The sequence below is a fragment of the Alligator mississippiensis genome, chromosome 2, assembly GCF_030867095.1.
Source record: "Alligator mississippiensis isolate rAllMis1 chromosome 2, rAllMis1, whole genome shotgun sequence".
Classification (NCBI taxonomy): Eukaryota; Metazoa; Chordata; order Crocodylia; family Alligatoridae; genus Alligator; species Alligator mississippiensis.
The window spans coordinates 230,791,851-230,817,233 of NC_081825.1; the positions used below are offsets into that span (position 1 = coordinate 230,791,851).

The 25,383-nt window shown below is 44.0% G+C and overlaps 1 protein-coding gene across 1 annotated transcript in view; it reads right to left on the reverse strand.

Annotated features, from left to right (window-relative positions):
• The window catches only part of ARG2 (arginase 2), a 26,443-nt gene extending 2,138 nt beyond the window's left edge, over positions 1-24,305 (reverse strand). Inside the window, exons 1-6 of the mRNA XM_019477033.2 lie at positions 24,130-24,305; positions 23,966-24,038; positions 6,431-6,608; positions 5,507-5,666; positions 1,394-1,488; positions 1,158-1,262 (exon numbers count right to left, since the gene is read on the reverse strand). Of these exons, the coding sequence (XP_019332578.1) occupies positions 1,158-1,262; positions 1,394-1,488; positions 5,507-5,666; positions 6,431-6,608; positions 23,966-24,038; positions 24,130-24,246 (728 nt within the window). The 5' untranslated portion in view covers positions 24,247-24,305. The remainder of the gene's footprint in view (positions 1-1,157; positions 1,263-1,393; positions 1,489-5,506; positions 5,667-6,430; positions 6,609-23,965; positions 24,039-24,129) is intronic.
• Between the last annotated feature and the right edge of the window lie 1,078 nt (positions 24,306-25,383).

Below are 25,383 nucleotides of genomic sequence, written 5' to 3' on the forward strand. Positions count from 1 at the left end.
CCCACCCACCCATATGCCACAAAAGGGGGAACTCTGTCAGTTTACCAGTATAACTTCCCAGCTCCGCTGTTTTCTAGGTTACCCATCTATCCTGGCTTTGAATTGGGTTCTAGCTCATATCTCTACCTCTCTGACATCTCCCTCCATGGAACAGTACAGGGAACCTGCACTGCAATCCAGTCATCTTGTTCATGTGGGAAAAAGAGTAAAAGGCAACAAAGGAAGTCCTAGCAGAGTAGGGAGATGTAGACAGGCCTTGGCTATAGCAAAAATAGTGAATTACATGGTATTTTTTCCAGTATGCTGAAGTCTATCACTATGGAATCCTTGCATTTCTGGCTAAGAAGAATGGCCATGTCACATTAGAAACGTGGTTTCAGGCTATCTGTAGACTCTAGTGTTCCTGCTTTGGCAAATCATTAAAAACCAAGTAAAAAAAAAAAAAAAGACTTGGGTAAGTGAGATTCTGCAGTCATGGAACCTGGATACATGGGATGTTAAGTATGGCTTAGGTGAACTTTAAAACTCACTAGAGTAAAAGCAATTGCTTCAGTCACAAAAAGCTTAACATTTTAATAGTATGTAAAAGGTACGTGTATAGGCAGCTGTTAACAGCAAAACCAAACAATTATTTTGTGCTAGGTAGTTCACAGGTTTGAGCAGCAAATGAAAATGATTTCCCTACATCCAATTCAAATCCTATTCCTTAAAAAAAAAAAAAAAAGGGAAAGCTTTAGTAGCAGTATGGTATTGGATTAAAGAGGTGGGACAAAGGAACTTTCTGAATAAGTCCCATGCTTGTAACAGCTCTCAGTTCTTGTGGTTGTTTGGTAAGTCGTGGCAAGTGATTGTATTTAGTTGTCAAGAGGCCAAGCTTCTGTTTTGTTTTTTAAAAGAACTTTTACTAGAGAGTGGCACTGGAAGTTTACGTAGCTGCTACCCAGGTTGTGTGTGTATTCTGTTGACAGGATTGTTAACTACATTTCACCAGTGATAATTTATTTTTCCTTCTATTGAAATAACCTTCCAGAGAAGCAAATGCTGAAGCTCAAATGACTAGCAGTTAGAGTAATTTAAATTTGTGTCGATTAGAGATTCCCTGATGTGCTAACTGGTTATTAAGGAGTTTGTCTAATCTGACATAATTATATAGTTACCTGCCCATCAGGTGTTCAGATGTTCTTTCCATAACTTTCTGGATTCCAAGGCGATCAATATCCCTCATTGAGAAATATTGGATGTCATAGTTCTTCAAAATATAGCTGTTAAAAATAAATTATCTTTAATCTTGGCAATAGCCCACATCATTGATGTAGCTTTGTCCAATGGGAACATGCAATTTTAAGACTTGAGAAAAAACAGCCCACCAGCCCATAAATGTCTTGGCACTTACTATTCAGCAGGATCCACATCCCTCAGACCTATGTATACAATATCAGGTGCTGAGAGGCAAGGCTTTAGCCAGGAAAACCCAGGAAGCTGTGGCATCTGCAAGCAGAAGGTGAATACATAGCTTTATAATTTGACTGTTGGGTGTTTGACAAGCCTGATGCTTAATATTCCCCAAAAGTTCACTGTGAAGTGCTTTGCATCTCACTTACTCAGACTAAAATCTTTCCAAAGCGAAGTGTTTATTTGAAAATCAAATGCTTGGTACTAACTGCTGATGATTGCATAATACTTTGGAGAGTGGGTACGGACTAGAAGCAAGGACAGGTTTATCAGTAATTCACTACACAACTGAGCAAGTTACTTAACCCTTCTGTGTCAGCTGTGTCTATTTCACAGGTGGATATACTTCTAGCAAAATCTTTAAGACACTTTAAATATATGGATGAGAACCACAAGAAAGCCACAGTGTCTGCCTCCTATACACAGAGCTTTAAAGATTAATCAGATGGGACATGATATGCTATGAAATGTCCTTGGAAACAGGATTTACTGTATATTAAGTGGTTAACTACAAGTCAGACCACCATGAAGGAGTAAAGCAATGGCATTAAGGTACAATAGACTAGCTGCCAGGGTCAAATCTAGTGATAAAGCACTTATGTAAGTTCTAACCAAAGCCTTCAATTAACTGAGGAGGAGCAGCCAAAAGTGCCCTGGGGTAAGGGTGAGACTGGCAAGTTTGTGAGCAGAGGTAGGTGATGCCATTGTATGGGTTGAAAGTGTCTGGTACTTTATTCACCTGGGCCAGTTTTGTAACTGGAAGTGATATTTATAGAGGGAGACTAAATATCCCCTTTTGTACAAGAAGGGAAACAGCCTATGTCAGTGGTCTCCTAAACAGTGGTTTCTGGCTTGCACACACACACCTTTTTCAATTAATTTAATAAAGTTGCTTGTCTGAAATACTGGGAGTTGACTATTCTGATCCAAAAACAATGATCAGTGCTTTAGACAAACTGCAGTGTCTTTCTAGCATCTTTGGTGAGGCATGCAAAGTATCTTCAGATGCATGCAAATAACTGGCCAAAGGAATAGCAGGAGTCCAGAAAACAGCTACTCCTCATCTGCCACATTTGTACAAGGCATCTTGGTGATGAGACAGATGGTGCTTAATTCTACAAGTGACTCAGCATGAGTAACTGATGTCTATAAGGATGGATGGGCAAACACAGTAGCGCTGAACTGCTTGTCCCTACAGGCAAGCTAGGGATATCTTACTTATCTGGATTACAGAAGTGGCAGTGGAGATGTTTTTTTCTGTGCAAAGGCTGAATAGGGAAATCTGTACCTTTTTAAGCCTGCTGCATAGGGACAAAGCTAACTCAATCCCGGGGGTGGGAGCGGAAGGTAGGGATTACATATTTCCGGAAAGAGACAGACAATTCCATGACAAGCCCTTCCCCAACCTTGACTAGGTTCAGAGGTCCCTGACCACATAAAAGATCTTGAAAAATGGATTAAAAAATGTCCTTTAAGCAATGGAAGGGAGCAGGGCAGGTCTTAAAATTTGCAAGGTTAGGTAAGATACTATATATGCATATCTCTTATTTAAGCCTTTTCCACCTTATGTCCCCGCGACTAAAACAAAAGACTGTTCTCTCTTGCTGTGCGTGCATCCTGATCAGACTTCTGACAGGTACAACAGGAGCCAAAGCCCAGCCATAGCAGCTGAGGATGTGAGGTTAGTAAGCAAAAGTGGATTGCAGCCTTCCACCCTGAGAGAAGTACAGATGCAGGTCTTTTACTTAAAAAGGGTGCATACAAAAAGGCTGAGTTTTAAGGGTCAGAGCCATAGCTAAGCCCAAGTTATCATCATCATCAATGGTACTAGAAGTGTGCCTACTGGAGTGAGCACAGAGTTGGAAGTTGGGAACTCCTATATTGCAGTTGTAACCTTGAGTAAGGCAACTTGTAGGACTATCCAGTACCCTACCCTTTTGAAGGCTGCAGTATGCAATAGAGTATAAACTATAGAATATGCATCAGACTTCTGAGAGCAAGACATGAGCAGAGGGAAACTGTAAAACAGCTTTTAGAATTATCTGGAAGGAGGAAGAATAAGCTACCATCCAAGCATCAGCACAGCTGGTCTGTTCAACTGGGGTAAGTAAAAGACCTGTTCATATACAATCCTTCCTTTGGTAGTTCAGATGTACAGCCAAGTCAGCCAGAGTGAAGTTAAACTAGTACTACTGATTAATCAGTCATAGGTGTTAACAGTTAATGACAAATGATGACATTTCTTGCCCCAGTGGGAAATCATACTGTGGTCCAGTGGAGCAGAACAAAGATGCAGATCTCTTGCAAATCAGGCCAGCTAATGTGTGATAAGCTCCTGAAGTGTGAAACAATTGGTATTGCTACTTGTCACTATGCGAACTTGCAGGTGGAGGGAGAGCACATCTTTCAAGGCTAGCCTGAGCTTCTCATGGGGCAGTGCAGGGCTAGACTGGTCCCTGTCTAAACCCTTTTCTGCTTCCTCCGTTTCACATTACCTAAATTTAGGTTGTTCTTACATCCTTCTTACTTACTGACCCCAGAGGGCCATCACCAGTATTATCCTTTCAACAGCTTTCAGAACCTTGCTCTTTTGTCCCTCACACAGGAAAAGTCCAGTTAGTCAAAAGACAAAGTGTTTGGGAGGGAAGGTTACCTAGAGAGGTGGCAGAATCTCCATCCCTGCAGGCTTTTAAGGCCCAGCTCAACAAAGCCCTGGCTGGAATGACCAAGTTGGGGATGGTCCTGCTCAGGTTGGACTAGATGACCTCCTAAGGTTCCTTCCAACCTTAATTTTCTATTAAACAAACTGTAGACCTTTTCTTTCCTATAGGAAAAAGCAATTTGAGATTTGCTTTTCTTTTTCTCCAGCTCTGAAAGACTCACTTGACCTGTTCCTTTCCCACCTAGGCAGCTGTTGGCCCCTGGTCAAATGTGTCCTTTCCTCAGTGTTCTCCATCTTGTGTCCTCCATGGAGTAGAGATGACCCTCTGAGAGCTCTGAGGCATCTCTTCTGTGGGTAGGAGTTTGGGTGTGTGTTTAACACTAGTATGCCCAAAACAAAGGATTTCAACTACCAGAGGCCCTCACTGATGCCCACGTCCATCCTCTCAGGATGTCTTGGCATAATTTCCTTCCCTTCTGATGCAAGATATGTTGCAAGGAATATTAGTATCCTTCCTTAAGCCTCAGGCATAACCTCCAGCATGAGACATAACCTCTGGCATGGAAGGTCAGTGCCCCAAACCTTCATAACAGACTGCACTGGGTATGTGGCATGTCCAACCACATGTTGTTATAGAGGTTCTGGACTACAGCTGAAGCAGATCAGTTATAAAGGCCTTAGGTCATCCCAATATTTAGTCTCTGATAGCAGCTGTGTACAGGTCAAAAGCTCTTGTTAAATTGACCCCTTTAAAAAAGGCAGAGGTTATCTTTTGGCAGACTTTTTTTAACCAAGCAGGCTCCAGCAATCCTGAATTGTAATGGTGTAGCCAGTCAGGAGAGACTATGCAGGACCTGCCCCTGACAGGCCTCAAAGTTGTCAAAAAACAGGGAGTAGTAAACTATGAAGGGAGCAGCTACCAGCTGAGGATGCTCAGAACAGCTCTTCCAGACTCCCGTTTTGGCTCGTGACAAAATTGTTGCTCGCATACTGTGACCGTCTTTTGGCTGGAAAAATACTAGGAGCCAGTGTCTAGCTGCTGGCTAGAAGCCCCTGCTCATCCATTAAGTGCTGACCTAGGATTGCCCAGGGTGAACTAATGAGACATGAAGCTTCTCTATATCCCAAATAGCTATATTTAGGATGCCACCCCTTAACAAGAGCCTCAGAAACCAAGATTTAAACAAGGGACTACCTCTGCCCTGGAGGGAAAGCCTACCAGGAGAAGAGCAAAGTGTATTATGGGAGGGATTAGATATGCTGCCAGCACATCATCTCATTGGGAAATAAAGGGCGGGGAGGGGATATGAGTCTGCCCCTTTCATCAGACTTGAAAATGAACAGTGCTGTGCAGTTACGTCATCGTACGTGTAAGAAGTCAGAGCCACTTACTTTATCCTGGAGCTCTCGTAAGAGAAATGAGACTGGTTGTCCATGGAGGTTTCCAGACTGGGTTGTGAGTGGGGTATTGACATCCGCATGTGCGTCCACCCAGATCACACAGAGGTGTGGGCACTGTCGTGTATGGCCACTAATGGCACCAAGCGCCAAGCTGGAGAAGTGACAGAGCAAATCTTTACTCAGGTTGGGAAAATATACATCCCCTCGTGAACACATTCGGAGTGACTGCAACTCAGGGCAGCCAGCAAGGTTGCCTTGTTTTATATAAAGCTGTTTGTGGTGAGGATGCCACAATGAGACCCACCATTACCACTGAGACAAGCATTTCTGAAAGATTTTAAGGAACGAGAAGTAAACTGGTACTGGGAGATGTCCCTTGTGCCACTAAGCTAAGCCCTCAAATTTATTTTTATGTATGTAAAAAGGTAGTAGGTTGCATGTTGCCTCACCATGTGCATTTACCCTAAAAGGGCAGCTTCATTGTTTTTACCATTGCCAAATTCTTCTGAAATGTGCAATCAGTCACTTCTGTAACTCTCCAAGATTATCTTTTTGTTGCCCCCTTCAGTACTTTGGTTCTCACAGGGTTAAAAATGCTATTTCACCACATGATAAGTGCTACAGAGGGGGAAGATAAGATTTTCAGCACTGCAAAGACTAGGAGTGGCAGATATTCACTGACGTGATCGCTTGAAGAACTTGGATACAGGCTTTCAGTTACTTCTATTCACTTTCAATTAAAGTTGCCTGATCCAAGCCCTGTGGCACTTCAGTAATGAAGGAGCCACCTTCTTTCTACCCCCGTTTAATTCTCTATTTTGATTTACACTACTAAAAAGACAGTGCCCTTGACAGAAAGCAGGGTTAATCTGAAGATTAAGACAGATCAATGACACTGAATGCATCTCAGCTCACCTGTGGTCACCTCCTATGGTTACACAGCTGTGCCCAGCAGCCACTGCTCCACTTACAGCATCAGCCAGCACTTGGCTGGCTAATCCCACAGACCGTGGGTATTTTACCAGGTTGTTGTACAGCTCATCATTAGGCACCTGAGTAAAATTCAGATCTCCAAAATCATATACTCGGCAGCCTGAAAAAAAGAGCAAAAAAACAAAGGGATGGGGAGCTCATCTTGGATTCAAGTACCCAAACAGGCATTCAAAATACAGTCCTCTCCAAGTTTAACTGGGTAAACAAACAATATGGATGTGTGATATAGACTGAATGACTAAAGTGAATTAATTGGTTCTCAAGAGCATGAAGTGGCTACCCTTGAAACATCTCATAGCTTCAAAGGTTATAGAGCTCAGGGTAATATCCCCCTGCCCACATTTACAGATATAAATAGATGAACCAGTAAAAACTTATCTGGAAAGGGAAGGGGGAAAATAAGGAAATGCAAATTTCCCAAATTTGACATGGAATTAATCCACATATGCTCTCTTATCAACCTAGTCATTTTTGTACTGCTGCCAGATCCTGGCTAAGATCAAAAGTACCAAAGCCATCACAAAGGCAGCTGTTCTTATGGCTTTTTCCAGCCACCTACAAGCAGGATGTACGAACAGTCTGGTAAAAGACACTATTCATTTGCCTTCGTGAAAGCAAAGAGAAATTGTTTTACTTTAGATTCTGTGATGCTGCCTAATTTCCAGTTTGCTAGGGGAACATAATCTATAGGCTATATCAATCAGGCTCAGGTTGTTTGAGGCCTGAGAAAGAGAAGACAACATATTGGCAGATACCAGTTTTGAGAACAGATACGCCTCCATTTCACAGGAGTTGCAAAATAGTCTCCCCTGTGGTTTATGCTCTTTAGCCCACTACAGATTGTCAGGCTGCTGTCTTCCTTGGACAGGTTTGCCCATGAGTTAGTTCAAACACAGCATTGGTTTGGCCATGAAAGAGAGAGAGCTCTGAAACATGAAGACAGCTTTGGCCTGAGCCAAGCACTTTACCCAGCTCTGCAACACAATCACCTCAAGGGTGCTCCCCCATCCCTCTGGGACATAGCTGTCCACATCAGCAAAAAAATGCTGAAGGAGTCTCAGATCTACTCAGCAAATGGCAGGGGTTGCTAGGTCTCCAGTTTCTTGTTAGATTTTCCTGAAAAGCCTCTCCACACATATACACATCCTTCTCTTTTAGTCTTCCTTAAAAAGGGATGATGAGAATAGGTGAAAAGGACTGGAAAAACACTAGTGGAAGCAAGACAAAAAATACAGGAGGGCAGGCATGCAGCAAGTATCAAGTACCCTGGGCAGATACTCTCTGAATAATTGAAATTTTCCAAGTTCCTTTCATCTGTCACAGTGTTTAACAGAGATCAAGCTCATATGGGCAGGTGCCCGCAAGTGACTTGCAGTGGCTTAGAGGTCATGATACAGAAAGGTGGCTTCATCCCTTCTGTACAGAGAAGTGGAGCACAAGGCTGCCCCTCTTCTTATTCATAGATGCTAGGGTCAGAAGGGACCTCAATAGATCATCGAGTCTGACCCCCTGCATAGGCAGGAAAGAGTTCTGGGTTCAGATGACCCCAGCTAGATGCTTATCTAACCTCCTCTTGAAGACAAGAGGGAGGGATAAGGAGATGGGATTGCTACAGTTGATCATATCCTGATATTTTCATAATCGGTATATTTTTTTCTATTACACAGTTCTAAAAATACAGCCCTAAGGTAATTTCAGTAGTGTAAAATAAGGGACCACCCTCCCATACAGGATTTTGACAAAGGTGGTTTTAAAAGTTCAGAGCTATCCTGAAAGCAAGCTAATGGGTAAGGGGTTGGACTTCAGAAAGAGTTACCTCCCCATATCCTGCTATTTTTTATGGACATAACCTTATTTAAAAAAAAAAAAAAAATCAAACAAACAAAAAAAAACCCCACAGAGGGATTTGGGGTAATTAGCATCCATTTTTAACTACTAGAGGTTACTTACTGCAATCACCATCAAATCCATAAGCCTACACAAGAGAATTTGTGAAAAAGTTGGATGGTACATGCCTTTGTAAACACCAAGATAGGAGCTGCTATATCTGAGAAGCTCTTGTGGTCACCAGGACTCTAAAGGTGTCTCACCAATTGCCCTGGTTTGTGTGATGTCTCCTCTCTTTATGGTATTTGTATATAGACAAGTGCTTTAATCACTGTCCAGCATTAAAAGCAGAGAAAAGCCACAGTAAATGGCCAAAGAGGGATAGGTCAGTTGCCTGGGTTTCCTCTCCTGGGGGAGTGTGGCTCTTACCCGCACCAAATGCTTCCTATAGCTACAGAGCCCAGCTCAAGCTTCCTTGGACATCCTGCATATTCTCAGCAATCACCACCGCCACCCCCACAGGAATATGCAACTGCAGGCTCTCATCCTAGCCTAGAACCGTTAGGACTTACTCCTTTCTCTAGAGTATTAAATGACTACTACACATCCTCCTTGAAAGACTAGAGTTGTGTGCATGCGCTTTACAGACAAGGAACCTATGACGAGTTAAAAAAAATCTGCATATTAGCACAAAGAACAGCAAGGAGGAATGTGTTGATACTTGATAGTAAACAGTGTGGGATATGAAATATATATTTATAAATATACTCACTAGGGCCAGGTGGCTGGCTGGCCTGACCAATCAGCCAGGGGCCAAAGTTAGAATGGAGTTGAACATGTAGTTCTAGCTTCTATTCACTTCTCTGTCTGCTACGTGGCAGGCTGAACAAGAATTTATGGATGCTTTCATTTCATTAATGTCTGGTTTACTTGCATTTGTCATTTTTCCAATCAATTTCTCCATCAAGCCCTTACACACTAGAACAGGGGTCAGCAACCTATGGCTGGGGTGAGGGGTGCACTTCAGTAGTGTTTGATGGCAGGAGACTTTCCAACATTGGCTTGCCGTGTGCCCAAGTTGGGTCATTCTGACTTGCTGCCTGAAAAAGGTGCCAAGTGCCACACTAGAACAATGATGCAATGTTTGGACTGCAGTCCGATAAACACAACGTCATTCGTTTATCAATGACACTTACCAGTGGATTGAATCATTTCAGGATAACATTTTTATTGATTTTTAGAATTTCTAAAACCAAGACTTACAGCTACATTTTGTCATCCAGTTTAGGAACATGGAAACTTCCATGCTTGACTATACCAGTGATTCATCCAGACTAGTCTTAAAAAAAAACCAACAAAAACAAAACAGAACAAAATGTAATTTGACTGTTAAACAAGCACATAAGGTTAGCAGCACCTCGAGAGAGAATTGTTTCCCCTCTATCCCTCACAGAAAGGCATTTGAAACACTTTAAATGAAGGATGCTAAAATGTAGTAGCTCCAAATTGAAAGACAAAAACAACCAAGCAAAAAACCTCATCCACCCCTAAAATCATACTGCTATTCTAGTAACATAGCCCTACTCCAACATTTTCTCCCAAGAATTCCAAAGCACTTAACATGTCTTAGTATTACAAGCCTCTGTTAATTGTTATTAGAGCAAAAGATGTGGAAAACTGAGGTACAGTGTAGTTAATTAGCTTGCCCAAGGACATACATAAAAGTATATGAAAGATCCAGGGACAGAGCAAAATCTCGTGTGACATCACTGCAAAAAGCCACGTCTATGCTTCTGTTTCCTATATCTCCATTTGAATTAATGTTTTCTACGGTTAAGAACAGCGGCCATATCTTACACCTAGTGTATAAGATTTGCATGCAAGTCTGTGCACAAGACAATTCAACAGCGCACACACATCCCTCTGCTGTCCCACAGTCAGCATCTTAGAAGATTTCCTTTTTGCTCTTCTACCTTCCTTGAACCTTCTTTTTTAGATTAGTAGAATCTACTTGCCTTGCTGTTATCAGTCTTAAAATAATTTTTAAAAAAATTTTAAATGAGTGGCTAGACCGTTCTAAAAAGAAAAAATGGTGCCAAGAGACAGGTGGGCAGTTGAAAGTCAGCTTCCATGTATGCATCTGCAGCACAGCAGCACCCAAGCAGTTCTGTCACTGCCCCTCCATCCTGAACTACAGCATTCTCTGCTGTTCCTGAATATAGACTGGCAGTTGTGCCAAACTGCTTTTATTCATGCAGGGAAGAAGCATTTTTGGAAAACTTGGGTGTGAATGGAAAATTCATTATGTTTGTGACCCAAGCAGTAAGCAGCAGTTTAAACAACGAATGAAAGGAAGACACAGCTTGTTAAGGACTCAATGGTTGACAATTTAAGTGAATTTTTCTGGTTTGCATGAAAATTAGGACTACAGTCTTATTTGTCAACGCTACATCTAAAAGGGATTCTGAGCCCACAGATGAAGAAAGAATTCCCGTTCATCCCATTCTACTCAGGAGAACTTTTACAATCTTTTCTCCAATGCCTGATGATGGGCATTTGTGCCCAAACACTTGCAATTAAAGACATTTTTTTGAAAAATCTTGTTGGTCTAATAAAAGATATCATCTCTACTATGAGTCCCGATTGCTTTTTTCTTTAGACCAATACGACTACAACCTGGAAACCATTTATCCTCAACACTTCTACCCACTTGCTATTGGGCTAAAGCTGCTTCTTGGGCTAAAATCAGACTCTCTCTGGGGACAAAGCCTTTTATCCCGGGATCCTACAGCTATATGAGCCCATTGTCCCACTCTAAGCCAGTATGAAGTATCCAAGATATCATTCCCTCTTCTCCCTTTACAATCATGACTTAATTGCCATTCAACCTGCATGTGTACATGCATGCGCAATTGTCCTGAGCCAGTTTTGATGCTCATCAAAACCCAGGATAAACCCGATTTCTGTTTTCACATTTGGATACCATCACCCCCTACCAAGACAAGAGATAATTGGGTACCTCTGTATAACAAAATGAGTAAGAGGGAAATCTCAGGAAAGCATAACAAAAGATAGCAGGGGCTGGATTAGTTAATCTATGGTGAAAGATTAAAAAGGATGTTAAATGAATTTGGCTAAAGCTTTAAAAAAATAAAAGCCCAAATAAAATGATTATGAAAATATTTTCACACCAATAGATAGTTTGTATTCTTATGAGAAAACATTCCCTCCTGCAGCGTTTAGGCTGCACCTCCAACACTTCGTTAGTGATTAAGAAACGTGAAATTTGAATGGAATAAGAAGAAGAATCCTGTACACTGCCTTTGTGGTTCAAAACGGATTGGAGCAGAAAGAAAACATGCTGCCTACTTTACCTATTTGATAACATTCTTCGTCAAAACAGAAGCAAAGTCCCTAGTAGTGGACTTAGTAGGGTATAAATCAGGGGTGGGCAATTATTTGGGTTGGAGGGCCACTTAGGGAGCTTTGGTGACAGGCTAGGTCAGTAACCACTCCGTCTCCCCCTTCACAACAGCTCACCAAAACTCCTTAAGTGGCTCTGTCTCAGGGCCTGATCCCATACTGTCACCACCTGGTGATCCTGGGGTCTCCATGGAGGCCAGCCCAGGACCCGTGTGGGCAGGGTACACTCAGCCAGGTAGATGGGATGGGGCCGTGGTCAGGTGGGAAGCAGCATGGGTGCAGAGCGAACAGGCCAGGGTGCTCAGGCAGCAGGGCTAGGCCTGGCGGCAGTGGCAATGACACTAACGGTAGCAGCCAGGAGCCACTGCTGCCAGGAAGCAAATTTCGCTGCTGTGCCAACCCAGCCCCGCTGTATGCCTGGGGATGGTGGGACTGGCCACATATGCCACAGCCCAGGCTGCCCCCTCACACCTGGGCCAGGCAGGCTGGATAAAAATCTCTTGGTGGGCCATATCTTGCTCACTCTTGGTATAAATTGACCAATAAGGTCTCTAGATTTTGCTGCTGGAGGCAACTCATTGCCACAAGCGGCATTTCATGTAGAGGTGGTTTACCTATGTCAGAAAAGTCATGTTGCCAATCTGGAAAGTAGTGCATGTAGCCACCATGTTGGAAACCAAGTTGGCTGTTGTGAATTCACATTTTGGTCAATATTTCAGCCCCCAGTAGGGTTAGAAAAGTAATTAATGACAAAACCAACATTGTATGAACTGAGGAGATCAATCATAACATTTTCAACATGGCAGTCATGTTGGATTCCAAGATGAATGCCACAAATTTACAGTTTTGCTCATTATTAGATACCCAGAGAGACTTATCTCCCTTAAGCAAATGTGACAATAGAGCTGATAGCATCATGGCACCCAGCAAGGCATGGAGAATCTACAAGATGTATCATGTCTCAAAGTAGGTTCTCAGTCAATGGTTAGCCAAAGTAGAAGAAATGAGGCATTTGTTCAATGTAGAACATTTGCTGAATTCAACACTTGTTATGGCAGTATTCTTGATAGACATCATGTTGTATTGATCCTGTGCTGCGTGTTAGAGCACATTAACAAGGTTTGCAAAACTGCTGATGGCATAGTTAACCTATTTCCTGGTTGGTTGAAATGTTTACAAAATGGGAGATTAGTTGTCTTGACCCCTAATCCTCCTTCCTTTGCGCTGTAGGAGCAAAAACTGCTAAATCCTTCATACATTCAAGATATACTGGAACCCATCTTGTATAACTGGTATGATCATGCACAGCTATAAGCAGAAGCATTTGTTCAAAGGCACATGCCATGTTCATGCCAGTTTCCTTCATGTTCAGCTGTGATTAAGCACGAGAGTATTGACTGTTTCCAAAAGGTTCATTCAGTATTTGAACATACCTTGATGCAAGTGTTCTTCCACAAATTCTTGAAGTAAAGTAACAATCGTTGACCTCATTCCTTCTCGCTTCGCAGTCATCGTTTCTGAATGCAACAGCTATGCTACTGGAAAGGCAGTTAATGGTATCATAATCTAATCCTTTGCTTGAACTGGACAACCACACAATTAATTTGTTCATCAGAATATACCATATTGCTTCAAATGTTATCTTGTGTGCTTTTATAGCACGGTTGTACAATTTTCCTTTCATTATGTTGGTGGCAGTGTTTTCTGGAAATAATCTACCTCCTGTCCAACCACCTTCAAGTCATAAAGCAGTGAAATGCTGATCAATTGCTGTTAGGTAAATGACAATGATATGGAAGCCTTGCAGCTGAATGATTACTCCTTCAGTCTCTTTTGACCAAGCCCATGCAGGTTTTGCAATACAATGCCCGATCAAATGTTATGACTGTGTGCTGTTGTCCCAGGCATCCAGTAATTGTTTTACACTGCATGGACAGTCCAAATGGTGTTGTACTTAGATGGTGGTGCAGGCCACGTGGAACAAAATCCAACAATTGATGATACCACCATCAGAAAGAAACTGGTTAAACGCTCTCCATACTGGTATGGCAACGTTCTCCTGATATTCTACCCAGTATTCATGGTAGTTTTGCTGACATCTGTTAAATAGCTGTGTTGTTGAGCTTTTCATTTGTGCTACTACCCATACAATGGACAGGTGGTTTCAATGACTCATTATAGATCATCATCGCCAGAACAATTTGTTAAATTCAGGTGGTACTTCTTTCAAGGTTCTTTTCCTTCTTATTACATTGGTGCTTTCTTCAGTCTCAATTGGTTTTGATGGTCCTCTTTTAAATGCTACAAATTTGTGTTGCATTAAATGTTTGTTTTCCATTTGCTGTCTCCAAGATGTTGATGTTGTCCAGTGAAAACTGAACAAAATGACTGGGAATTAGATTCCGTAAGAAAACAACTCAATTTTCCCGCAATTTCTTTAAGTTTCTCAGCAATGGTGGTCTTAACGCAACGAACTGTGCTATACAGTATGCTGCATCCAGCATTGTGGAGACTTTATACCAGCTTCTTAGATCTAGTTACATGATGCATCAGCAAGCTTAACTCAACGTGTTTTGGCATTAGCTTTTTGCCCTTTAATTGCAGGTAAACCAAATCCTGACATATATTCAGTACATTGTCATCTAGATTTTTATCTTGCGCACAGCTTTCAGCAATCTAAGTTATCACTGTCATCTTCCAAAAATCAAACAGATCAATGTGTAAAGGCCTATCAGGAACACAATTTTGGGTTTGTTCTTCATTCAAGTTGCTGTATCCCTTGTGCAGCTTTACCAGTTGTCACAGTTTGGAAGATAAGTTGGTGCTGAAACTGAATGGCCGTCTTGTAGTAAGACTGAAGTTCTTGCTGCATTTACTTCAGTGAGGTCAGAAGATGTTCACACCACCTTCATCTTCTACTGAATTGCAATACCTTTTGAGTATACCTTTCAGACTGTACACATATTTCTGTGGAAAACCGGCATCTAGTTCGTCAATCACTTGAGGCTATGCTCTTGCTTCAGGAGAAAGAAAAATACCTTCTTACGCAAACTCCATGTGCGAATGGGAACAAGAGACTTCTTGCTTCCATTGTTCTTCCTGCCTGCGTTCAGGATGGTAACGTGCCTCAGCAGCTATTAAATCTTCAACACCAATTCAGCAACGCAATACTTCATTCTTCTTTGCCGGTTTGTGTATTGCATTGGCCAATCCAGATGACAACACTCAACTCAGGCTCTTCTTCACAGACATTAGGGCTAGAAGGGACCTCAGAAGATGAATGAGTCCAGCCCCCTGCCCTAGGTGCAGGAAGTCAGCTAGGGTCAACGGTTCCCAGCAAGATAAGCGTCCAAATGTTTCTTAAGAGTGTCCAGAGTAGGTGCTTGCACCACCTCTGGAGGGAGTCTATTCCAGGCCTTGTGGGCTTGGACAGTAAAGAAGTTTTTCCTTATGTCCAGCCTCAAATGGTCGTGGAGGAGTTTGTGACCGTTGGATCTTGTCATCCCTTGGGGCACTCTGGTGAACAGCTGTTCCCCCAGATCCTGATGCACACCCCTTACATACTTACAGGCTGCCACCAGTTCACCCATGAGTCCGCACTTTTCCAGGCTGAAGAGTCCCATGGCTCTCAGCCTCTCTTCATGAAGCCTGTTCTCTTGCCCTCTGATCATGTATATGGCTCTCCTCTGGACTCTCTCAAGCTTCTCCACATCCTTCTTGAACTGTGAAGCCCAAAATTGGATGTAGTACTCCAGCTGCAGCTTCACCAAGGCCAAGTAAAGTGGGAGGATGACATCCTGCGATTTTCTTGAGAAGAAGCATCTCTGGATGCAAGCCAGAGTTCTTTTTGTTTTACCAGCTGCAACATCACATTGGCGGCTCATGTTCATCCTGTGGTCAATCATGACTCCCTAAGTCCATTTCGGCCGTGGTGCTAGCAAGCATAGCACTGCCGAGCCTAGAAGTGTGATGCGGGTTTCCCCCCGCCCCAGCCCAAGGTGGAGTGCCTTACATTTTTCTGTTTTGAATGTCATCAGGTTTTTATCCGTCCACTTTCTAAGCTTATCAAGGTCAGCCTGGATCACTAGCCTATCTTTGGGTAGGCTAAGTTTGGTGTCATCAGTGAACTTGGCTAGTCCACTTCGGACACCAGCATCCACATAATTAATAAAGACATTACAGAGTACAGGTCCAAGGACGGAGCCTTGTGGGACACCACTGGTCATGGAGCACCATGATGATTCACTTCTGTTGTCTACCACTCTCTAGGTCCAACCTCAGACCCAATTCAGGACTGTCTAGAGGAAGCAAGAGTTGTAACAAGGTTTCCGTAGGTGAACCTGCAGAAGGATCATTAACGGGGTCACTGCACGCAAATTAATGTTATTAGAACATTTCTGCCAGAATATGCACATCCTCCAGAGAACTGCTGGAGTAGATGATCTGTTTGATGTCCTAGTGCATGTTGTTGGTAGGGTTTCCCTTTCATCTACCTTGTGTGACTTAACAGTCTCTCAGTATGTGTTTTGTGTGTAAAAGAACTGTAGCAAGAACAGTGCCAATTGAGGCTGCTGGAATGTTGCAGCACAGGATCAGCACAACATGATAGTCTGTCAAGAATACTGCCATAACAAGTGTTGAATTCAACAACTGTCCTAAGTTGAATGAGTGACTTGTTTCCTTGTAGAATTCCAGCAGTTGTACTTTGGGCTAATGGTTGACTGTGAACCTACTTCAAGACATATGATGCATCTTGTAGATTCTGAGCTGTACCTCCCATGCTTCGCTGGGCTCAGTGATGCCATCAGCTCCATTGTACCGTTTGCTTGAGGGCAATAAGGACAAGTCTCTTTGGGTATCTAATAATGAACAACACTGAATTTGTGGCAGCCATCTTGGAATCATAGACAGCTACCATGATGGAAATGTTACGATTGATCTCCTCAGTTCATACAATGTTGATTTCATCATTGGAATTAATTTTCTAACCCTACTAGGAGCTGAAATATTGACCAAAACGTGAATTTACAGCAGTCATCTTGGATTCCAATATGGCAGCTACATGCACTACTTTCCAGATTGGCAACATGACTTTTCTGACAGGGTTAGACCAATTCTACCTGAAACATACTGCTGCTGCCTGTGGTAATGAGTTGCCTTCAAGGTGACACTTTTACCCTTCTAACTCAATTCCTAGTTCTCTTCCTGTTTCAGAGTAAAAACCCAGCTTGTTCTCTTCTCCCCCCCACCCCACCAAGATCTGGGGGAAGAAGAATGGCATGGGTGGACTCATTTGTTTGTGATAAAGGGCATAGAGGAACACATCTACATAAGTGCTAAAGTAAATGTGCATAAGTATTGTGTGTGTCTTCTATAGCAGAAATAACAAAAGCGGGAAGTCATCATGTTTCAATTGTTACCAACTAACAAGGACCAATATATATTTTTTTAAGACAAGTACAACTGCAAAAGAAAATTAAAAGAGGCTAAATCATGGTTTTCTGTTGGCTGATTTAAATTACTATTAAAAATCAGCGAGATAAATAAAAAATGGGATAAGTCAGTCCACCGTGGCTGCTTTCCTTGGTGCCTCTGCTCAAATCCACTGATATTTCCAGCCTGCTCCACAAATAAAGGCCAGCTTAACAAATTGTATTACAAATAGTGATATTAGCTAGCTTTCCTGTGGCATCTCTTACCTCATACCAGAACTTCTAGGGACAGAACCAGCCTAACGTAGACAAGGCTGTAGAGGAAAATTATTTCTGGTGAAAGTGGATGGCCAGCTAGTCCTCAATACAGAGGTTCTCCACTAAAAAAGAAAACGTGCACTGTACTGGCAGCAGCAGGGCGAGTCGCCTACTTCACCTTGCCAACACATGGGTCAGAAACTGCTGCTTTATAGGCCAGGAGTTCAGCCTTCCTGATCAGCAGGGATCCTGGTTTTCTCTGATTTAAAATTTAAAACAAAATTAAAAAAAAATCCAACATTTTCTTAATAACCCCCCACCCCATCCACATTTTCCCATAATTAAAATGAAATGCCACTTATACGCATGCGTACACACACACTAGTGGCATTTCATTTGAATCACGGAAAAATGTGGAGGGGGGGCGTTAAGTTAGAAAATTTTGGATTTTTTTTTTTTTTTTAAATCAGAGAAAACTAGGATCTCTGAATCAGTCTCTTGACACAGCAATAAACCACAGAGGCATTTTACTGTTTCATATGTACTAGCCTGCTGGAAACTAAGTGGGGATACAGGCATAAGAAACTGGGGTGGGAGATAGTGGGGAAAAGAGACAAGTAAGAATGACTTTTGGACACTGCCTTCTTGGTTTGGATATAAAGGATGGTATCAAATGAGCGTCTAATTATCAGCCAACCTCACCCCAAAGTTTCTAAAACCATGGTGACACATTGTTCATGCAACCCAGAAATTCAAGTCCCACCTTGACCACATCATTGTATATCTTCTTTGTTCTTGCATGAGCAATAAGCCAACTTATTTAAGAGACCTTCCTTACTCTATTGTAATGATGCCTAATGAGTCAGACAGAGGCAAGACCAGGAGAGGTTTGGGGAACAGGAAATCAAAACAAAGGAATGCTTATAGAAATTGTTTAAAGGGATCCTTACACAATCACTGTCCCCTATACAAAGCAGGGTGGATGTAACCATCCTCCAACTAGATAGGGAGTCTACAGAAATAATAGATCCATGTAGCTTTTTGGTAACAGACATGCTGCTGTGGGGCACCGCTAATCTATTTAGGTATTTATAGGCTGCCCTTTCTAAAGGCTCAGGGCAGTTTACAATAAGAGAACATAATAGCTTATAAAACAGGAGTTTTCTGATTTATACTTGCATGCCTACACCTTAGTCAGTTCTTTGTCTATCAGCAAAAGGACAGAATTCAAGAGCAAATGCATGAGTCATTGTGACCAGTGGTTAAGGACACCTATTTTAACAGATTTAATCCACCAAGCTAAGCAGAGAAAATCTTCACTAACAAGAAGATACTGTTCTGCGTGATGTGAAAGTAGGGCACCCGGGTGTGTAACATGGGAGATTGTGTGATCAGATCTGAAATGAAGGTGGACCCACAGAAGAGGAAAGTGTTCACCCTAGTTTTAATCATATTGAGCATTTGATGCTGCCTCCATGTTCCAATGTAGGAGGCACCCAGAGCCTAGAAATAACACACTCCTATAGATAAATGTATTTGCATCAAAGGGGAGATTTGCTGGATGGTTTACTAGAGCTTTCCCAGCTATGAAATTTCACTCCGTCATCGGGTTTACATCCCCACACTGCTCCCTGGGGTTTTTTTTGTACCTTTGTGAGATCTAGCAGAAATGTTATGTCTTGAAACATCAGCATCCATTTAAAATTATCTTCTGCCCACCCATATGACCAAAGAGAGCCAACTAGAAGCCAGACTCACTCATCTCAAAAGGTGCCCTTAAATTTTAATGTCTTCTGGCTCACCGCATTTCCAACCCTTATAAATATAACCCACTCCTCTTCCTCCTATGAAGTCTGAGTCATTTTGATATTGACGGAGTCTCAGGGGAAGTATTTACATACCAGTATTGTATTACATGTCCCCTCTTATCTGTCTAGCCAAACGAGAAGTTAGCATCCAGACCCAAACCACCTCCTACTTCTAAGATTTGAAACTAGTTTTTTCTTTTTTAGGAAAGGGGACTGGAAAACCACTATGAAGGGCTCAGCAAAGTAGTTCAATTGGGATCTGTGCTGAACTGGTAACTGGTTGGAGAGGTCAAAGACCTTTAATTCCTAGAGCCTCCCATGAAACACCTCTTAGGCTAATTCAAGCCCATGAGATAGTGTCGTGGTTCATTTTTCTGTACTTCCCTCAGATGGACAGACAGCATTGACAGTGAAAGTTTATCCTCCCTCTAGGCCAAGCTCCTTGCATGCCTGCACAAATTCCCCAAGTTCCACCCGAGTTTCAGGAACAACCTATAACACCCTTTCACATGAGGTGCTATGCATCTCCCAGTTTCCCCTGATGCTAGAGGCCGTGTGTCCTACATGTCCCCTTCTTCACATGCCACATATTTCCCCTATTGCCCCCATGTCAGAGGCTCTGTATATTCTCCTATTCCTTCCATGCTAGGGTCCCCCTTTCTTCGCTCTGTGCCAGAGGCTGTGTGCCCCCAATTTCTACACTTTTCTGGGAGACCTACAAGATACCAACTGCCGTTAGAGTGGGTATAGCTGAGAGAGAAACAGATACCACCAAGTTGTTTGTAAGGACTTGCAAACTCAGACAGCCTTTCACAATTCTCAGCCAGCCTCCAAAATTACTGGTGACAGAGGACTTGACTAACCTTACCTATTGTTCTGGAATGGATACTCTGGATTCTGGTGTATTAGCTCTTATGTCTACCCCTCCAGTTTTGAGCTGGCTCCTGAAACCATGTGTGCAGTTTAGTAGATTCTGTTCTCTCTGGTTCAAGTCTGTTGCTAGAGAACTTAGTCGTTGTTTCTGCCAAAGTTGAGTGCAACTAGGGATGCCCCGACTCTTAGCTCTATCCTGTGTCTAAGTAGGAGCACAAATGAGCAGCTGAACAAGAATATTCCCCAGATAGCTAGAAAACAACACATAAAGTGGCTGCAGCAGCAGCCCCCTTCAACTCTTGCAGTAGTACCTCAGAGAAGAAAGACAAGGGGCAGATCAGGATCTGGTAAAAAGGAAGCTCAGAAGATTGTGATGGGACTGCCGGGGTGCCCCATTTATGATTTTAGTAAAAGTGAGCATAGAGATTAGGAGAGAAGGGAAGGGATAGCAATCCCCATCTTCAGTGATTGATATTGAGGGGTAGATCCCCCCCAGCCTGTCTCTCACCCACTGACTCCTCAATTTACATCCTACATCCCATGACTGCCTATCTTGCATGCATACCAGCCTCTGGCTTCTTTACTATTCATTTCATCCAAAAAGAGCACACACCAACTGCAGATGCTTCCTAAGCCTGATGAAGGGTTTTTAAACCCAAAAGCTTGCTAAGAAAAACATTTCCAACTACTTAGTTGGTCTAATAAAAGATATCAGATTAATCCAAAGAACCTTGTCTGCCTATGTCCTTAGACCAACACGACTACAACCTACACCCCTGACTGCAGACAAGGAATTCTAAGGTTCTCACTATCCACCACCCCACTATAAGTAGTTCTGGTCAGACCATTTTTTAAACCAGCTGGGCCCCAAGCCAGACAAGCAAGTTCCAAAAACAAAAAAACCCCACACCCATCATCAGCTCTGACATGAAGGTGGACCTGCAGAAGAGGAAATTGTTCACCCTAGTTTTAATCACATTGAGCATTTGATGCTGCTTGTATGTTCCAGTGTAGCAGATGACCAGAGCCTAGAAGTAACACACTCCCATAAAATAAATGTATTTGCATCGAAAGGGAGATTTGCTGGATGCTTTACTAGAGCTTTTCCAGCTATGAAATGTCACTCTTCCATCAGGTTTACACCCCCACACTACTTCTTGGTTTATTTCCCTTCCACCCCCTGTAGTGGAAGGGAAATAAAGCTTTGAGCTATAAAAATGCTTGAGGGCAGTGATATACAAGTCCTTATTTGTTTTATATTCAAGCCAAAGAAAGCAAGACAGAGACACAGGTTTAAATATAAGTAAATAAATAAATAAATACTGTATTTTAAATAAGGAGGGAGACCTTAATTTGCTTTAAAAATAAAATAAAAAACCTCCACTTGTCTTATATTAGAAGTATATTTTGTTAATTCATGTTATTGATGCAGGAAAAAGCAGCAGCATCCTTCTAGAGAAGATGCCCATCTTTTACCCATCCTTGACCTCCCAAAAAGCCATCTTCCACTACCACTTTACTTTCGAGACACTTGAACTCTCTGATCTGTGCGCTCTGGCTAGCTCAAAAAAAAAATAAAAAATAAATAAAAATCAGACAAATGTCAAATATTGCAAATGTAGCTTTAACATTCACCCTGCACATGCACAAAGAGAAAGTGCTATGTATGGATACAAAATGCTTCAGAAGTCCATTCATGCAGGGCTTATTCCTGAAGATATATTTCTCTTAGTTAAGGGTTATTAGTTACCTCTCTTTAAGGGGATGCTCCCACTGTCAGTGTTACATCCCATACACTATAAGATACAACAGTAGGGCCAGCTGTGACTAAGGAGAGGTTCAAGATCTTGGAACAGATTGAATTTTAACGTGTTCACTCAAATTTCCTTTGTGGAGTTTGGTAGCGTAATCCGAGCACAGAAAAGTAGCCACACAAGTAACAGTGCTTTGCGCGCAATTATCCCTTAGTACAGAGTGATGGGAGGGAAGTGCATCTGCAACATTAGAAGTATTTGAAAGAGAGGTAGGAAAGAAAGACAAAGAAGATAGCAGCTGAGGATAGGTGGGGGGTGGGGACATGGCAGGAGAAAGCTTACAATATTGTACATGCAGAACGATCCTGTCAGCTTTTGTCCAGTTTCTAATTGTTAATAGCCCCATACTGTCTGATTGATAATAGCCCCATACTGGGCAAAAAGCTAGGTTGCTATTTCCTTCCTACCAGATAAATTTAGCCAGCATGCACAGGGAAGTTGTTTTATCACTGCTTTTCAGGAGGGCCTCTCACAGCAGGATCTATAGCAATCTGTGCACCACCTGACTATTCATCAAGAGGGCTGCAGAGATTTAAGCAATACGACACTAGGCTGCTTACAAATGTAAACTCCCCCTCCCCCCGCAAAAAAAACCCCTTCAGTGTTTTACTTTAAACTCTGTGCTGTGCACCCCCCGTACCAAGCCAATGCATGCTCAGGATAGGCATCGTGTTAGCTGGACCCGACTTGCCCAACAACTGTATCAATCAGGTGCTTCAGTGGGGCTTTTATGGCGCCTTTACCTAATAGCTGATTGTCAGCATGCTATCAACAAAAGAAAACAAAAATCATGGAAGTTTTTAATATTTGTGAGAGACAGAGATAAGTCGTATTTAATAATTCCTCCCTAGCTCTGCAGCTAAAAACCAGAGAATCTGTTTTTTCACCATTCACTTAGCATTTTTTTTTTTTTTTAAACATACAACTTGGATAGACTACACTTTAACTATCATAATCTCTGGTCTTTCCAGTATCAAGAAACAATTTGATGCTCTCCCCCTGTGGATTTTCATTGAAGTTATTAGTTGTCAATGTCATGCAAACATTTTTCCTTCTGTTTCAAGATAACAATTATTAGGCCTAAGCTATTTGAAGGACACCCCAGAGCTGACTACAGGCAAGAAGCATTGCAGTCATGTGTTAGATGTCCATCATTATAAACAGCTGCCTGCTCTGTCCTTTCCGCTACCTCCCAAACTTTTATCTTCTCCTTGCACATCTGGCAATTCTTGTGTTTCAGTAATTTTTGGTAACTTGAATCTCTCTAGCCTCTGGACCTGCTTTTACTTTATGGTACCAGAGTGGCCAGTCCTCTGAGTCCCCTCCTGCTCCTCCTCTTTCATGGCGGCATCAAAGACTCTGTTCATTAAAATTCAACATCCCTGCTAGAGTCTGCCATAACGGCACGGCTGGGGCCTGGGTAGCATATGTCTAGGCACCACCCAACAAAGAAGGGACGCACAGTGTGGGAGCTGTCCTGGGCCACTCCAAGGAGACACTCAGTTGTGCACATAGGCATCTTCTGGTTGCTGAATCATAAGTCTCCAGCACCCGGGCAGGACTCCTGTGAAACCTGCCATCCAAGCAGCTCAAGAGGGCTGCAGAGATTTAAGCAGCACTAAAACACCAGGCTGCTTACAGATGTAAAACACCCACCCCCCAAAAACTCAGCGTTTTACTTTAAACCACACTGTGTGCCCTTGCACCAAGCCCAGTGCATGCCCTGAATAGGCATGGTGCAACTGAACACCCAGCTTTGTGGTAGAGGGGGCGGGACGCATCTCCCCTGTGGGCCTGCACACATGGGCGGTCAGAAGTCGGGGGCTGTCCAGGCAGGCACAAGGGCCCCCGGGGACAGGGAGGCCCCCAAAGCTACAACCGAGGGCAGGAATGCGGCCCGTCCCGGCTCTGGGGCACCAGCGCGCCGCCCCTGCCTTTGTGCTAGGCGGGCGGGGCCGGAGCCCGGGCACGGGGCTGGCTCCTGGCCGGCGGCGGGGGGGCCGGGGGCGCGCGCGGGCTTACCCAGGCCGAGGAGCCGCTGCGTGAGCCCCGCGCCGCGGATGGCGCCGGGGCCGTGCTCCACGCCGCGCCGCTTCTGCAACACAAAGACATCGGGGAGCCGTGAGCGCGGGGCCGCACGTGGCTGCGCCCCGTTCCCACCGCCCGGCCCGGCCCCGCCGGCTCACCTGGCCCCGGGACAAGGGGGCGCCGACCAGCGCCACTGAGTGCCCGGGCTTCGGCACCTGCAGCGCCGCGTCCGCCTGCTTGCGGAGGAGCCGCGCGAAGCCGCTGCGCAGGGACATGCCGGAGGAGGACGCAACGGGAGCGATACTGACGCTGATGCTGATGCCGCTACTACTGCAGCCGCGCTGCGCCTTTTAATCCGCGCCGCTTCCCCGCTCCCGGCCGGCGCCGGCAGCCGCGCCCCGCCCCGCCCCGCCCCGCCCAATGGCAGCGCCGCCGCCCGGGGTGTGTCCGCCCCCACCCCGCACGGGCCCGACCCCAACCGAGTCGCCTTCCCTGCAGCGGGGGCTGCGCCGCCCCCCCGGGACACACGTGCGCACACGTACCCATACGCACATTTATCCACATGCACACATCCTCCCCCCTTTGCCCGCGCCCCCGGACAGCAGGGCTGCCCCCCCCAATCCTCCTCCTCCGGCACAGCGCGGGGACAATGGGAAGGCCTCCCTTTCTGGCGGGCCCAGCACAGCCGCGGCCCCCAGCGCTTCACCCGAGGGCTTCCCCCTCTCTCCGGTCAGCACCCACCTGAGACCGACGCCCCCCGGGATGGCTTGCGCTTGCCTTTCTTCTGTGGAAAGGATATGGCTCAAGGCATTGTGCTCTCTGTTTGAAGAGCTGAATGGCTGGTTGGTCGCGGTCACCCCCACCCGCCTCTTCCTCACTTCAGACAGCTGAGGTCTTAAGAGTGCCTTTGAGCAAGGTGGTTTACCCCGCTTTTCCGGGTGAGCAGGAGCTGGGCAGGCCTGCCCATTCACAGGATAGTTTACTCCAAACTAATCTTGCCTTGCAGACAAGCTTTGGTGCAGGAAGAATTCATTCGTTCATTTTGGCTAAGATCAAAGGGGGGGGGGGCATGTGAACCCCAAGGCCTCAATGCCAGGGGATTGCAGGTACGATGCCCCTGGTGAAGCCCCAGGCAGATGGGTCTGGGAAGGAGGATACTTGCAGGGTGGTAGAGCCACACACACTTAACAAGTGAACTCTGCTTGGTCAAATTTTGGAACTTCGCCCAATTGAATTTGGAACTGATTTGGCCTTGAATAAGATAAAAAAATAAATCCCCCCTTCATTATCTTTTACACATTATGTTTTACACACACACACACACACACACACACACACTCTCTCTGTCTCTCTCTCTCATACTTACCCTGACTTTCTAATACCTTCCCTTCCCAGTTGATTTCCCATCTGTC